The sequence below is a fragment of the Urocitellus parryii genome, chromosome 6, assembly GCF_045843805.1.
Source record: "Urocitellus parryii isolate mUroPar1 chromosome 6, mUroPar1.hap1, whole genome shotgun sequence".
NCBI classification, from domain to species: Eukaryota; Metazoa; Chordata; class Mammalia; order Rodentia; family Sciuridae; genus Urocitellus; species Urocitellus parryii.
The window spans coordinates 79,155,169-79,171,653 of record NC_135536.1 but is presented as its reverse complement, the minus strand read 5'-3'; the positions used below and the strand labels follow the sequence as shown (position 1 = coordinate 79,171,653).

At 37.7% G+C, this 16,485-nt stretch overlaps 1 protein-coding gene and 1 pseudogene across 1 annotated transcript; one reads left to right on the top strand and one right to left on the bottom strand.

Moving 5' to 3' along the window:
* The first annotated feature begins 2,140 nt into the window (after positions 1-2,140).
* On the top strand, positions 2,141-4,476 carry LOC113199158 (olfactory receptor 11H4-like). The gene is made up of 4 exons (XM_077800132.1): positions 2,141-2,193; positions 2,355-2,611; positions 2,917-3,066; positions 3,572-4,476. Exons 1-4 carry the CDS (start codon positions 2,141-2,143, stop codon positions 4,474-4,476), a joined length of 1,365 nt encoding a protein of 454 aa, XP_077656258.1.
* A 4,269-nt stretch (positions 4,477-8,745) lies between these two features.
* On the bottom strand, positions 8,746-9,165 carry LOC113199159 (small ribosomal subunit protein eS24 pseudogene; annotated as a pseudogene).
* Between the last annotated feature and the right edge of the window lie 7,320 nt (positions 9,166-16,485).

The following is a 16,485-nucleotide window of genomic DNA, read 5'->3' as shown; positions in this document are numbered from 1 at the left end:
TTGGAGCTCTGTGCCTTCCTGTATCCCAATGACTCTTAAGTTTGGTCTTTTGATATTATCCCATAGCTCTTGGATGTTCTGCTCATGGTTTCTTAGTAGACTTGCTGAGCTATCTATGTTCTTTTCAAGTTGAAATACTCTGTCTTCATTGTCAGATGTTCTATCTTCTAAGTGATCCACTCTGCTGGTAGTATTCTCAATTGAGTTTTTAAGTTGGTTTATTTTTTCCTGCATTTCTAGGATTTCTATTTGTTTGTTTTTTATTACCTCTATCTCCCTGTGAAATTGATCTTTTACTTCCTGGATTTGTTTGTCAATGTGATCTTTCATTATCTGATTTTGCTGTCTCATGTCTTCCTTGAGACTCCAGATCATCTGAAGCATGTATATCCTGACCTCTCTGTCTGACATTCCATCTGTTGCACCTACTACCTCTTCTAAAGTTGAGTTGACCTGCATTGCCTGTGATCCTTTCTTTCCTTGTCTTTTCATACTGCTGGCGTTTCTTTCTGCTTGGTGAAACTGTTGTGTTTTGAAATTTTCTCTCTATTTATTTATATTGCTCTTGAATAGTTGAAAAATCACCCTTGCAGGGCAGGTAGTGGCTGTGATCCTCCTCCAATTGGTGTGATCCGTCTACCACGCTGGCAGGCCCTAGTTCTGCTCTGCTGGTCGGTCAAAGGTCCGCCTACCCAGCAGGCACGAGGAGCACTTCTGTCACTCCGCAGGTTGCTGGGCCTAACCTCCCGATGGGTCGAAGGTTCGCCTAGCTTGCAGTCACTGGGGGAGGGGCCGGTTCCGCCCCTCAGCAGGCTGCTCGGCCCATCTGCCGGTGGTCACAGTCCCGCCTACCTGCAGACACTGGGGGAGGTGACGGGCCTGCCCCTCAGCGAGCCACCGGCCCTGTCCTACTTGTGGGTCCTGTCCGCGTTCCCTGCAGGCACGTGTAGCTATTCTGTCACTCGGCAGGTTGCTGGACCTGACCCGCCGGTGGGTTGCAGGTTTGCCTAGCTTGTAGGCACTGGGGGGGAGAGATATTAGAAGGGGAGGGAAGAAGTCACTAAAGAGAATGAGTATAGGCAGGTAGAATTCAAGGAAGGGGGAATAGGAAAATTGAGAAGAAGTGAGAAGACAAAAGAAAAAAAAAGTGAAAAGAAAGAAAGAAGAAACGAAAAAAATAAAACTTTAAAACCAAAAAAAAAAAAAATTTTATAATGATAATAAAAAATGGAAATTAAAGTTTAAAAAATAATAGTAATACTAATAAAATAAAAAGAGTTTAAAAAAATTGAAACCATTAATAAGAAAGTTAAAGAACAACAACTACAGCAACAACAAAAAGTGAAAAAAAAATACTAATAATAATCATTAAAAAAAATAATAATAATAATAAATGCAGTCATATAGCTCGATTAGCTTCTCTTCCAGTTGGTGGAGCTATGCCCACTGGGCCAGGCTTCTCTTCTTGATAGGTGGGAGCCAATCACTGTGCCTCAGCTCTTCTTCCCAGACTGTGCGGGTCTCCAATCCTGAGTGCCTAGGACCTTCTCTTGTGGTTCCTCAAGCCAGGCCCCGCTCACCTGTGACACTCACCACAATACTGACTACACGCCAGGTCTGCTGCTCCTGGGAGCCCTGTTTTCATGGGTGCCTGGGCACACCCTTTCTGTTTGCCTCCCTCAGACCCCAAGTTTGTAGGGTTTGGGGCTGAGGGCCCCCAGCGAACTTGTTTGCCCTCAGGTAGCAACTCCCCTGGTAGCTGGTGCAAGGGACCTCTGTTGTCAGCACTGGTGGAAGTAATAGCCGGGAGATCTGCACTGCAGGTCCCACGTCTCTCCTGATTCCCTGGGTCCAGCTATGGTGCTCAGTTGGCTTTTACCTCTGTGAGTTCAGGTGGGCCGACTAGTTATTTCAGTGGGATCGTTAGTGCTGAGTCACTAGAAGGAGGCGAACCAGAGCTTGAATGCAGCTGATTCGTGCTCAGTGTGCGTTTTCTGAGGGGCCCAGGCTGTGCGCCCTAGCTCCACGTCAGCTCAACTTTGCCTAGTGATCCTGAGCAAGCAGACTTTAGATAATTTACAGCTCCCTATATCCGCACAATTGAAGAGGTCAGAGACTTGATCTCTCCGCGTCTGCCGCCATGTTAGACCACCTCAGTGACATTCATGTTGCCCTTACAGTTTCCTGGCATAAGCAAGATCTTGGGATTATACAAACTGCTGCTTCTGTTTCCCGTCCAGTTTTCTAGAACTGAAACCCTGCTGTCATCGCCTCCACCTCTGGGCCGCGCTCGGGCGCCGCGCTTGTCCGCGGCCTTAGCAGCGCCGCCGTGACCTCCGCCGCTCCTTGGCTAGGTGCCTGGTTCCCGGGGTCCAAGCTGCTGCCGCCGCGGCTCCTGGCTCCCGGAGTCCGAGCTGCTGCCGCCGCGGCTCTCCAGTTCCCACCTCCGGAGCACGGGTCCCCTCGCAGGGGAATGCCGAACGACCCCAGAACAGGCTCTGCTCAAAGGTGCAGCAGGGAACAAGCGACCGTGGTCTCTCGCGGCGGCGCTCGGTCGTGGTCCCGCCTTCGGAGGACAGGACTCGGCAGGCAGCCCAGTTCCAGTCTCTAGGTGCGGCAGCTGGACTATGTAGTCAGAGCCATTAAGACAGCATGCATAAAGCAAATGGCAGCTCCCGCGGAGTTGATTTTCAGCCCCGAAACCACAGCCCAGCCCACAATACCCATCCACTAACTCTCCCTGTATAGAAAATATTCAAAAACAAAAAAAAAAAAAAGGAAAAAAAGGAGGGAGTGTACTGAGCTTTCTTGTCTCAGGTACTTACAATCCGCTGCTGATTACGCATTCAGCTTCTCTGCCGGGAGCGAAGTGAAAGAGGCAGCAGATGGGCGCAAAGCGCCCGCGGCTCTGAGCAGAAAAACGTCTCTCTTTCAATTTCTTTGTTTTTTCTGCTGCTTGGCAAGGTGGTCCGCTACAGATTAATGGTGAAAGGTGCTCTAACAAGCTGCGTGAAATCTCGATTAAAGCCGCTGCTCAGAGCCCCACGCTCAGCACTTCAGCGACCCCCGTACCCAGCGGCCATCTTCTCGACCATCTTGTAATTTTTAATAACATAATAGTGTAGGCAATGAAATAATTCAAATCTAGCTCAAGTGCATAAATTCCTTCCTTAGCTTATTAGCTGAACTCAGGTTAAATGAAGCTGAATAAAGTGTGATTAAGATTTATCTCCTCCCCATTTTTTTTACAGGCTAAAATTTGGAAAAGAAAATTCTGGAAGAAATATTTAAAATAAAATATCAAATAGTGTCTTCCTATTTGCCTTCAAGCTATACTGATTTTACAAAAATTCCTCTTATTGACTAAATGTTAATATTCTGTTTTATTTTTGACTTATAATGCTCTGTCTATTTCCAAGAATAAATTGAGGTTTTTATTTTATTTTATTTTTCATGGAGAGCTCAATAAAACACAAGACAGCTAAATAAACTTCTAGTAGTGTGGTAGTGTTTGTGCATGTCATCAGTTAGAAGGAAATGCACATTCCACATAATAGTAACATCACTGCTAACGTTCATGAATTCGTTCTCCTGGGTTTCCTGTGCAGCCAAGAAGTAGAGATTCTCCTTTTTGTTTTATTCTCCATCATCTATATCTTCACTTTGCTGGGTAACAATGCTATTATCTGTGCTGTGTGGTGGGACCAGCAACTGCATACCCCCATGTATAATTTACTGGCCAACTTCTCTTTTCTGGAGATCTGCTACATCAATTCTAACGTGCCCAACATGTTATTCAACTTTCTCTCCAAGACGAAGACCATCTCTTATAATGGCTGCATCCTACAGTTCTACATCTTCCTCTCTCTTTGTGCCACAGAACTTTTCTTCCTGGCCCTCATGGCATTTGATAGGTATGTTGCCATCTGCCGTCCACTGCACTACCCCATCATAATGACCAGGAAAGTTTGTGGAACGCTGGTGTCTGCCTGCTGGGTGGGTGGCTTCCTCTGGTTAGTGACACCTGCTACCCTCATATCACAAGTTCCATTTTGTGGTTCAAATGTCATTGATCATTACCTGTGTGACCTGGGGGCAATGCTGGCCATATCATGTGTCCCTGTTCCCAAGACAACTCTGACTTGTAGCACTTTCAGTGCTGTGATAATGCTCATCACCTTGTTCTACATTCTTTTGTCCTACATTCTGGTCCTTCGATCTGTGCTTCAGATTCCCAAAGGTTCAAGCAGAAGAAAAGCCTTCTCCACCTGTGCCTCCCACCTGGTAGTAGTTTCCTTATTTTATGGTTCAATCATGGTGATGTATATAAGCCCAGGGGCAGCCAATCAGCCTGGCCTGAAGAAATTTGTGACCATGTTCTACTCAATTGCAACTCCACTTTTAAACCCTTTGATCTACAGCCTCAGGAATAAGGAGATGAAGGTTGCCCTGAGAAAAGTTATGTGCAAAGTTTAAAAATTGTTCCCAAATGGGAGACATCTTGGTGAGGTAAAATTCTTTTTGAGTTCACTTGTAAAGAATAAAGAAAAATTATGCTTAAAAGTAAAGAAAAGGTATAAAACATAGAATAAATGATTTCATAGAATTCCTTGAAATGGAATGTTAACATAGATTTGATTTTTGTTCTTCATCAGAACAAAAACCTGCTGAGAACTAACTGAAGTCCACAATTGTGTATCTTTTTTGGTTTGAGTATGCTAATATTTTTAATTGAAAAAATTATTATTTCTTCTTTTGTGAAATATCTGTTCAGTTCACTTGCCCATTTATTGATTGTGTTATTTGATTTTTTTGGTGTTAAATTTTTTGAGTTCTTTGTATATCCAGGAGATTAATGCTGTATCTGAGGTTCAGGTGGCAAAGATTTTTCCCCATTCTCTAGGCTCTCTGTTCACATTTTTAATTGTTTCCTTTGCTGTGAAGAAGATTTTAAGTTTGATACCATACCATTTATTGATTATTTATTTTACTTCTTGTGCTTTAGGAATCTTATTGAGGATGTTGGTTCCTAAGATGACATGATGGAGGGTTGGGCCTACCTTTTCTTCTAGTAGGCTCAGGGTCTCTGATCTAATGCCTAGGTCCTTGATCTACTTTGAGTTGAGTTTTGAGCAGGATGAGAGACAGGGTTTCAAAGTACATTCTACTATATTTGGAGTTCCAGTTTTCCAGCATCATTTTTTGAAAAGTCTCTTTTCTCCAATGTATGTTTATGGCACCTTTGTCTAGTATGAGATAAATAACTGTATAATTTCAGTGAGATAATATCCTTAAGACATCTTGACTATAGATTCTGTTGAGAATTGATGATAACTATACCATCTTCCAGATTAATGCACCAATGATATTTATCCAGTATTTCAATTCCATTTAATGGGGCCTACATATTTCCCTGCTGCATAGACTCCTAGAGAATTACAAACTACTTATCAAAATTTTCTAGGTATACCTAAGAATCAAATGTGTATAGCACAATCAAAATAGAACTTTGAAGGGGAGAAATTTCCTCCCTTAAAAGTGATGTGAGGAATCATAAAGAAAAATATCAATATGTACATCAACATCAGAATGGAAAAAGTTCTTCTGAGATTACATAAGGTAGGTTATTTCATGAATTGTGAGAACATGTGCTGCCAGTGTAACGCAGAAAGTGCTTACATCTATCTTATCAGATTTGACTTTCACCTGGAATAAAGAAAACCCCAGTAAAAAAATGGAGTTTGCTTCAAGGGTATTAACCATGAAACAAGAAGTCTGGTGGTGCGTTTCTGATAGTGTGACTCAGTTATATTACCAAGAGACCAGCTGTTTTGCTCTTTTCCCCCCACTGTTCTGTTCTGCAGTGTCTATTAATAACTATTGCAACTCCAACCATCATACAGGCAGAAAGAAAACAATAGCAACACAGCACAGGGAGGGTCTGCTTACATCTCCTGGGCTACAATTGCAACACATGGCCAACTCTAACTGCAGGAGTCTTAAAGAAGAATTTTAGTTGTCCAGCTTCTATCAGAGGGAAATGAGAAGCGTATTGAGTGAACCAACTGAAATATTTTTCACACCATTAGACTTACTTTCATCAACAGAAGAAATATATTTCTCTATAAATAAACTGGCAGAAAGTATATGGAAAACAACATAAGTAGAAATATAAATTCTTAAGCATTAATAATATCCAACCTCATTAGCAATAAAAAGCTGAAATTTTCAACAAAATTAAATATTTTTAATCTAATAACTGAAGTACATGTTAAGTGAAATAAGAAAGGCACAAAAATAAAATACCACATGATCTCACATATACATGAAATTTTAAAATATTGATCTAGAAAATGAGATTAGAATGGTGGATGTAAGAGACTGGGAAGAGCAGGAAGGAGGGAGGAATGAAGAGAGCCTGGTAAACAAATACTAAGTTAGAAGAAATAACTTTTGGTGTTCTACTACACAGTAGATTAACTATAGATAATGATAATGTATTTTTCAAATAAAAATGCTAATGGAAAATTTTTTGGAATTTTTCACCACAAAGAAATAATCAATATCTGAGAAGACATGTTTTACCCATATTTAAATATTACACCATGTATAAACATACTGAAACATCACATGGTATCTTATAAATATGTATGATTTTTATGTGTCAGTTAAAAAGATATATATATATATATATATATATATATATATATATATATACTGGTAAAAGAACAAATTGGAGCAGTTATTTTTAAAGTGATGGTACTATGTATCAAAATACACTTGACATAATAATTTTACTTCTGAATATTCAGCCATAGGAAATAATATGAAAAAGTTTTGCAGAAAACTCTGATAATTGATGTATTATCTATTTTTCATATATAACACCTTGATATTCTTAGGGAAATGATGAGGCAGAGTTGAGGTGCCCAAGAGAGGCAAGAATAGGCTCACAAAACTTCTTGATCAATACAAAAAAGATATTGAAGACAGCAGCAGACATAACTTATGAATTACATAGAGTTTAGAAAATGAATTACATGCATAACATAAAGAGGATACAAAAGTACATTTAGTCTGCAAACCCAGACTTCTACTCTTCTTGCCATTCTTTTATTTTTTCGTATGTCAGAATATTATGGAATAACTTAGTGTGAAGAAATACAAATGTAAAAATATTAAAGACTACAGCTGGAATCATGGTTATTTGGTGACTTTGAAGATGTCTTGATAAGTAGCAAAGCAGGTCCTGAGTAGTTAATGTGGTTTTGATGGTCTTTTGGTAACTGGTCTGTAGGGATTCTGACTGTGGAAATATACAGGGAAATGTTCCTCTGGTGAGCAGTCTTCCAGGAGTGGGTGTGGGGTGGGTAACAGGCACTCTGTTTCCTGCCTTAGAATGCCCTGTAGTTTCTCCTAGAAGCTAGTAAGATAACTAATATAGGTGCAGTATCTAGTTGCTATGGTAATGTGCTTTGTGAAGAGGCTCTGTGCTTGAGACTTATCAGCCTGGATCTTGATCTCAGACACTCAGCTCCTGGGAATGAAGGAACACCAAAAAATAATGTAGTTATGGCATTAATGACCTAAAATAACCTATTGATATAAATAAAGCTTGGCAGTTTGGCCTCTCTGCCATTCTGCCATCTTTCCTGCCTCTGCATCTTGTCTCTGTGACTCTTTTTATTTACACTTACACTGGTCAGCCATAAAATAATGTCCTCAACTGGCCATAGTGGATAAAATAGCAAATTAATCCAAACAGATGCAGCTTTCCTATATCCTAATATCTAATTTCAAGACAAGAGTCCTGAATTATGAGGGTGGCTGAGAATTGTGGCATTTATAATATAAACAAGTCTATGATCAGTAGTGACATGATATAAAGAAAGAAAAAGTCAACAATAAATATGATGCTTTCAAGTAATATAAAAAATAGAACTGTATACAGTTTAATATCATTCTCAGAAAAATACACATAGGAAAAAAAGCTATAAATCAAACAGATAAAGACCCTAGATTCAGACTGCTTACTTAATTTTAAAACTTGTCCTTATCTCTTATTTACTGACTTTAGGCAAATTACTCAAATGTTTTTAGTCTGTTTTCCCAACTTCAATTGGAGACTATCCTAATATCATTTCTATATAATAAAGTATTTGGCATTAAATGAGTTATTACATGAAAGCATTTATAGTAGTGCCTGGCCCTCAATAAATATAACTTATTATTAATAATAATTGCCTCAAAATATATTAGTTATTGTTGAGAAGTATGAACACCAGTGTTTTTTTACTTCTTTTTGAATTTTAAATGACTATCCTATTCATATTGTTTCCAAAAAGAAAAAAGTGTTGATTTTTACTTTTTGAAATTTTTACAGTTTATTAATCCTCTCATGAAAAATTTTCAGTTACTGAATACAAGGTCATCACAGAATCTTCCCTCCTTTAGAGGCTGACTCATAGTGGGGTAGGGAGGGGGAGCATGGGAGGAATAGATGAATTCTAGATAGGGCAGAGGGGTGGGAGGGAAAGGAGGGGGCAGGGGATTAGCAAGAATGGTGGAATGTGATGGTCATCATTATCCAAAGTACATGTATGAAGACAAAAATTGGTGTCAATATACTTTATATACAACCAGAGATATGAAAAATTGTGCTGTATAAGTGTAATAAGAATTGTAATGTATTATGCTGTCATTTATTTTTTTAAAAAATCAATAAAAAATAAATAAAAATAATTATTAAAAATAAAAGAATCTTCCCTCCTTTAGCTTTTTACCAGCACCAATATTTTCCTTCGAAGTCCTGCTGAACTTTTTAACTCTGTTCTTATGTTCCTTTTGCTGTTTTCTTGTTGTCTTTTTCTTATCATACAAGTCATGTCTTGCCAGTCTATATTTAGGTTTGTTTTTCTTTGAAAAATCCAAGGAATCATAAATCATGTCAAAGCCAGTTGTTTTGCCATCTTCAAAGTGAGTTCTGAATCCAAACACAAAGGTAACATCTGGTGTGGTTTTGTACATTTTGGCTAGCTTCCTCTGAATTTCTGTCTTAGGAACTGCTGCCTTCCCAGGGTGGAGGACATCAAAGACCATTTCTTTCCTCTGAAGTAGTCAGTTGGTCATGTACTTCCTGGTATGGATAGTTACTGTATCATTCATGTTGGGGCCAATCCTCAGGAAGCCAGGAAGAAAAAAGAGACAAAAGTGCTAATTTTTAAAGAAAAAAAAACTGTTTTGGTTATTCAAGGAGATCTGTATAAATTCAAACAAAAAAGTTATTTTTGCCATATTCCTCCTTATTCACTTGTCTTCTGGTAGATTTATGCTAAAAATCTGATTCATAGCAAAAAAAATTATGATTGCCTTCTGGTTTCACTTTAGCAAGTAAACTCTCATACTCATATTTTAAAAGGGTATTTATTGTTGTTTTATGTGGATCAAATAAGAGATTGCATGTACTATGTTTGTAAAATCAAAGTACATTACCAACATCAATTGTTTGGGATTATTATTTTATTAACATGTCCACTTTACTCTTCTCTAGTAGCCTCCACAGCTGTAAGCTTGTCTGTGTGTGCTCACTTTTTCCTTCCTGATGTTGCTGCTATGGATTTTCCTCAATAAAAAAAGGTAAAAAAAAAGGCAGAGTCTTCTCATCAGATCTTGAATGCTTCTTTCTTCCCAATTCCAGCAGCATTATGCCCTCCTTGGTGTCTCTTTGCTTTGCTTTCTGATGACAGAGAGAATGGCTTCAATGAGGCAGCCATCTGCTTTCCTCGGAGGCCTCCATCTCAGGCAGTTTATTTCATTCCATTGCACAAAATTGTTAGATGTACTACCACCAGGGGTAAAATGAAGGAAAGGAGTCATTTTGGGTCCTGGGATGAAATGTAAGATCAAGTCTACAAAGGTGTTTCAACTCTTGGAACATGAACAAATTCGCTGAAGACTAGCCAGTATTGTTCATTCTTCAGGTCTCAAAGGCAGAGTCTCTGAAGCTCAGAAACACTGCCTGCTTGAGCAGGCTGGATCTGTCTTGGATCCATAGCCTCCTCCACTGTGGCCAACAATCTGATGTATCTGGGCTTAAGTGGGAGGAGAGCCAGCCCCTTCCTCTAGGTTAAAGACATATGAAGGCTAAAGCAAAACTGCCCAGGAGAATATTAAGTGAGGCCCCAATGCAAGCAATACATGTCATTTAAAATCTCCTAGATACCCCAGAAAAATTTAAAAAATATCCTGAAATTAATTTGAATCATCTATTAGTTCAATACATCAAAATATCATTTTGACATGTAATCAACACCAAATTATTCCAAAGGTATTTTGCATTCATTTTTTTTCACAATGTCTTGGGAATTTGTTGTAAATTTTATACTTAGAGCACATATCAAGTTGGACTAGCCACAATTTGAGAGCACAGTAGCCATACATGTAACTAGACCATGTGTACCTCTGAGGCAATGGAGAATGGTGAAGTAGGCTTAGTATAATGAGAGCTTTCATAAATAATCTTGAATATATGACTTATTGCGTATCCTTCATTCTACTTCTGTCTTTTTCTTCCAAAGGATGATTAAACATGATTTTTATAGAGGAGGGAGGAATAAAATCCTGGAAGCAGCCAATGAAAGTAGAAAAATCTTTTCCTACTTTCAATAGAGTAAGATCAGGCCATCTTGAGGAAAGGTGCACAATGGAATTTGGATTGATGCTTTCCCCAGAAGATTGTCATGGGGACAAAGAAAGGTTGAGAGGATGGGAAAGGAAAGGAGCTTCACTGGGAGCTGACAGAGTTCTATGGCCTACTCTTCCATCTCATTGATGGTGGGATGTAGATCAGTAGATTTGTGTTTTTAAACATGAAACTCCTGAGCAGTCAAAACTTCTTAAACTCCAGTCATGTACCAAGTGGTATAGTTGGTATTGATCACTTTTTGTAAAAAAAATTGTTTTTAAGAATCTTCTGGCTTATGAAAGTACAGATGTGTTAACAATAATCAAAGCAGATGCTAAAAGAGGAAAGTATATGGTACCATAGAAGCAAAGAGAAGTTCATACTGAGAGTAGAGGGTAGTGTTAAATGTCAGAGAATGTTTCACAGAAGCTGATTTTTTTTTTAAAGTACAGGGAATTGAACCCAGGACCTTGAACACATTACAACTCAGATATATCCCCAACACAAGAAGCTGACATTTGAGCTCAGCTTTGAGTGCCAAAGTTGTTCTGATAGAAGGCAGGGAGGGTGGGGGAAGATGGTATTAGTACCTGTAGAAGGAGTAGTATACAGGGGGCCCTAATGCCCTCTGTGTGTAGAATTGGAACAGGTCAGAGACCCTCATCCAGAAGACCCTTGCCATAAATAAGCTTCTCCTCTTGTCAGAAATATTTTTACAAGAGTATCAGTAGGTGGGATGTCTGCAGAAGTCATTGTGGTTTGAAGCTGTCTCTTTCTTGTAAATGCCAGGTTTATACACAAAAAGGGTGATAGAGTTGAGTCTGCAAACTTGTTGTACAAAAATATATTATCTGTTTTTTTTTTTTTTTTTTGGTAAAAAATTTGTGAAACCTGTGTCTGATCTAGGGGATAGAACAGAGAGCACTTGTTATGTGAACCTCCAAGCTCCTGCCACACCCCTGACAACTGGGTATAAAATTCAAAGAATTTCCAAAATCTCAGTCCAGAGAATGTTTCAGGCATGATCCACACTCTGGACTGTCCATCTGTAGCCAATAAACCTGCTTCCTGAAAATTCCTCGGGTGTCCAGCCTCTTCAGAATGCATGTGGAATCCTGAAAAGATACGACATTAGGAATGTAGGAACTTACATATATATGCTAGCAAGGTAGACCTGGATCCTACAGGGGAGAACCAACACTTGAGGACTGAATATAAGAAAGTGATATAATAAAATCTGCATTTTTGAAAATTTGCTATCTTTAGGCTTAGGTTCTGGGCTGTTGAATTATTTGATGCCAGAATTAAGCTCCTTCTCTTTTCCTCTCATGTGTTGTAAGCTCTCCAATTAACTTTAAGAAGAAGGTGAATTAAAATTAATTGTATTATCGGGATCCTTTGAGAGTTCCACAATTCCCCTTGGGCATACTTCCAGTGTCTCATGGTCTTAGAAGATCATGGCAGGAAATCTCTGTTTGAACTAATGTGACCAGAATTTAAAGCTAATTAATGGCCTGCTGTTTCACTTGGGTAGACAATCAATTATAATCATATTTTGTTTTTAATTGTATGGTCCAAACCAAACTTTTGGGCTTTTAATAAGCCTTATATCCCCAAAGAGTGTAACAATTCCCTGGGATTCTACCATGTATTTGGCATTTCCTTACTCATGGCCTGTGCTGATAGCATACTTCCTTGGAGACTTTCCTCAATTGTTTATAGAATTATGACAAAGTCTGTGTTAAATGTCATATAGCTTTTATGAGCCATAGAAACAGTATGTAATTAAATGTACTACACTCAATGTAATTAAATGTAGAAAAAAAACCCATATACTAGATTGTAGAGCCCATTCCAAGAAATCAGAACATGAAAATTCCCCAGCCAAGGTGTATTTGAAAGATGTGGTGGGAGTTCTATGGCAATGACCTTGTTTGGCAACAGATCCAGTGAATTCTGAAGGATCCTATATCTATCATATGCCCATATTAAAACAGTGAGGGGACTAGGGGGGTTCAATAATGGATGTGGGTAGTAGATGCAGGCCTTCCCCACCAGATGTTTATTTCTTGTAGTCATCAGCCTTGTATAACAGAGATCTGAAGGGCAGACATGGGTTATGTCAGGTGAAGAGTCTGAACCATCAGCAGCATATGTGAAGAGCCAGGCTTTCTTGCTGAGGATAGAGAGAAAAAAACAACAATAATAAAGAAAACAGTGAAACCTCTTTTGAGGGAAATGTGGCTACATTCACCAAAATTTAAAGTGCTCACATTTTTCTACTCAACACTTTCACTTTCAGATATTCTTGTATATTTTTCAAACCTCTATGTACACTAATAATCTTTCAACAATGTTTGTTATAATTGGATCCTAGAAACAAATAGTAATCCATTAATAAGTGACTGATTAAATAAATCATGGTGTATATTCCCAGAGAGTGGAAAATGACATAGCTCTTAAGAAGAATTGAGATAAATATACACACCCTTGTTATACATTGTTCCTGATGAGGAACAATGTTTAAGAGATAGTACCAAGTGAACTAAGTAAAGTACTTTTAGTAGGGCAAGATTGGTGTGTTGTCGTTTGTATAAAAATGTGTTTATACATATATTTGTAAGTGCATGTATTTTTCTCTTTAAACTAGTAATAGTGGTTTTCTTGAGGAGAATTTAATTTCTTGGGATGGAAATAGTTATTTTTATTATTTATCATAAAATGTCATTTTAATTTATTGTATAGTATATTTATTAATTTACTGTATAGTATTTATAATGCTATTATAAATAAATAATTATTATAGGTTGCTATTTTTTTCTATGTGGATGGATTACTTAAGTAAAAAAAGGCTTTGGGGGATGGAATCAATATACTACTGTTTCTGACTTTAACACATCACCAATAATAGGTGACAGGTGAGATAGTTATTGCTGATTTGAACACATTAGGACAAAAAGAGATCTGACTTCATATTTCTTTTGTTTTCCCTATAACAATAAAAAGACATTTTAATCCCCTGTTCAAGTTGAATCTCTTCACAGGGGTCTGTCCTTGGCCTTCCCTATTGATTGATTAGTCCTTTTGTCCTAGAAAATGAAAACCAAAAGCCTAATAGCTCTTTCTTAAATGAGCAACCCCTTCAGTTCCTAGTCTCTCTCTCTTCTTTTCTTTGGAGCCATCCCTGTGGTCTACCCTGTTCTGCTTCCCAGTGTCATTCACTCTTCAACTTGCAACATTCTGCCCTCCTTCATAACTTTGTTGAATTTTTGCCAGGGTCAAAATTAATTTTTTTGTGGTTAAATAAATTTTAAACTGTGATTTCTTATTTTGTTGGAATTTTCAGTGGTATTTGGCCAGGCTGACCACTTTCTCAAAGAAAACTCCATTTTCTTTGCTTTTATATTAGTGCATTCATCTGTTCTCCTCTGTCCTTTCCTTTCCTCACTTTGCTTTTTTATGATCCTGTACTTATCCCCTATGTTATTTCTTTATGTTTTTTATAGCATTGCTGATGACCTGACATCAGATTTTTTTCTCTTTTCTTGGATGTGTTCCTTAGGCAGTCTGGCCCTAAGTTCAAATGCCCTTTCTATTTAAAACTTCTAATATTTAATAAATTCATTACCCTCTTCTGAGCTTGAACCTCATTTCCAACTTTGTCTAGATGCCTCTGCTTAAAAGTGAAGCATCATATCTACCACAGAACCCATCATATTACCTCAAATTATCTATGGTTTCCCAGCTCACTAAATAAATTACATTTGGGGAGAAATTTGTATTCTATGATATTAACAGTGGATGGAAAAGTGTCTGGTGAATAGGATGGTTCAACAAACATTTGACTGAATGATTGAATGAAGGAATGATGGTATATGTGAAAAATATCATCAAATACCTAGGACAGGACATTTTGAAGTATCTACAATAAGATATTGAGAGACTGTAAATGATCTCAAGGTCATAAAATTAGGTTACATCTTTAGTTAAAAAATAAAAGGATTTAATCAAGCATTTAATTCCCTGTGCTAAATTTCTTTCTGCTAAAAATATAATTTATGTTTCCTTTACCAAACTCTGAATGGTATAGCAATGTATTTGTGAAATACAGTAATTTAAGGATGGAAACACTAGTAAAAAAATAAAAAGGAAGAAATAAAATTTGACAAAATAGCTAGCAAATCTTTCTGGGAGCAAGTTAAAACTTTGTCAAAACCTTAACAATGGTCTTGAGAACATACATGACCCTTTTCCAGGAAGAAGTGTTCTGGAGCAGGTTGTATATAGTACTTATGTTTTTCAGTGCATTTTTTTGCTATAGAAAATTTGTACATTTTTAAAAATGTTTTAATTGGATACAAAATGAGAACCCATGATTTTTATAGCTTTTTAAGTTAAAAGGACCTATGCATAAAAAAGCTTAAAGTATTATAATAAACTTACACTTGTAATTCTTTTCACATTATTTTAAGAAATTTTGAATTGCATAAAGAAAAGGGGGCTTTAAAGAAAGATTGAAGTAGTCGTTAGTCTGTTTGTCTGTTAGTTTAGTATGTTCATCAGTATTTTGCAACATTAACCATTATCTCCCTGGCACCTTGAAGTTAGGTGGTTAAAAGATTACACCTAATTGCCCAGAGATGTGTGGGTGACTGTAATATGTAATTTCCATATGGGAGTTTTAAAAGCCAGCATGTGGTCTGCTGAAGGATGGTGAGCTTCTGTTAGCAAGGACAGAAAGTGATGGGCAGAAAGAGCAGCATGTGTGAAGCCATGGTGGTTAGGAATTCATGCTACAAACCCCCAAAAAGGTGAAATAGAGCAATTATATAATATTTTAAGAATTTGGTTCTGTGTGAAGAGAGAGTCTACAGAATGGGAGAAAGTCTTTGCCACCTGTATCTCAGAGAATTAATCTCCAGGGTATACAAAGAACTAAAAAAAAACTTACCACCAACCCCCCATCCCCCAAATAACCCAATCAATAAATGGGTGAAGGAACTGAACAGGTACTTCTCAGAAAAAGAAATATGATCAATCAACAAGGATATGAGAAAATGTTCATCATCTCTAGCAATTAGAAAAATGCAAATCAAAACTAAGATTTTATCTTATTCCAGTCAGAATGGCAATTATCAAGAACACAAGCAATATTAAATGTTGGCGAGGATGTGGGGAAAAAGGGACATTCATACATTGCTGGTGGGACTGCAAATTGGTGCAACCACTCTGGAAATCAGTATGGAGATTCCTCAGAAAACTTGAAATGGAACCACCATTTGACCCAGTTATCACACTCCTTGGATTATACTTGAAGGACTTAAAATCAGCATATTATAGTGATGCAGCCACATCAATGTTTTTAGCAGCTCAATTCACAGTAGCTAAGCTATGGACCAATCTAGGTACCCTTCAACAGATGAATGAATAAAGAAAATGTGGTTTATATTCACAATGGAATATTACTCAGACATAAAGAAGAATGAAATTATGGCATTTGCCCGCAAATATATGGAACTGGAGACTATATATTCTCAAAATAAGCCAATTCTCAAAATACCAAAAGCCAAAAGTTCTCTCTGATATGCAAGTGCTAACAAAAAATAAGGATGGGGAGAAGAAAAATAGGAATTCATTGTATTATCCAAAGGACAATAAAGGGAAAAGAAGAGTGATGGGAATAGGAAAGACAGTAGGATGAATCAGATTTACTTTTCTATGTTCATATAACGAATACACAACCAGTGTAACTTCACACCATGTACAACCACAAGATTGGGAAGTTATATTCCATGTATATG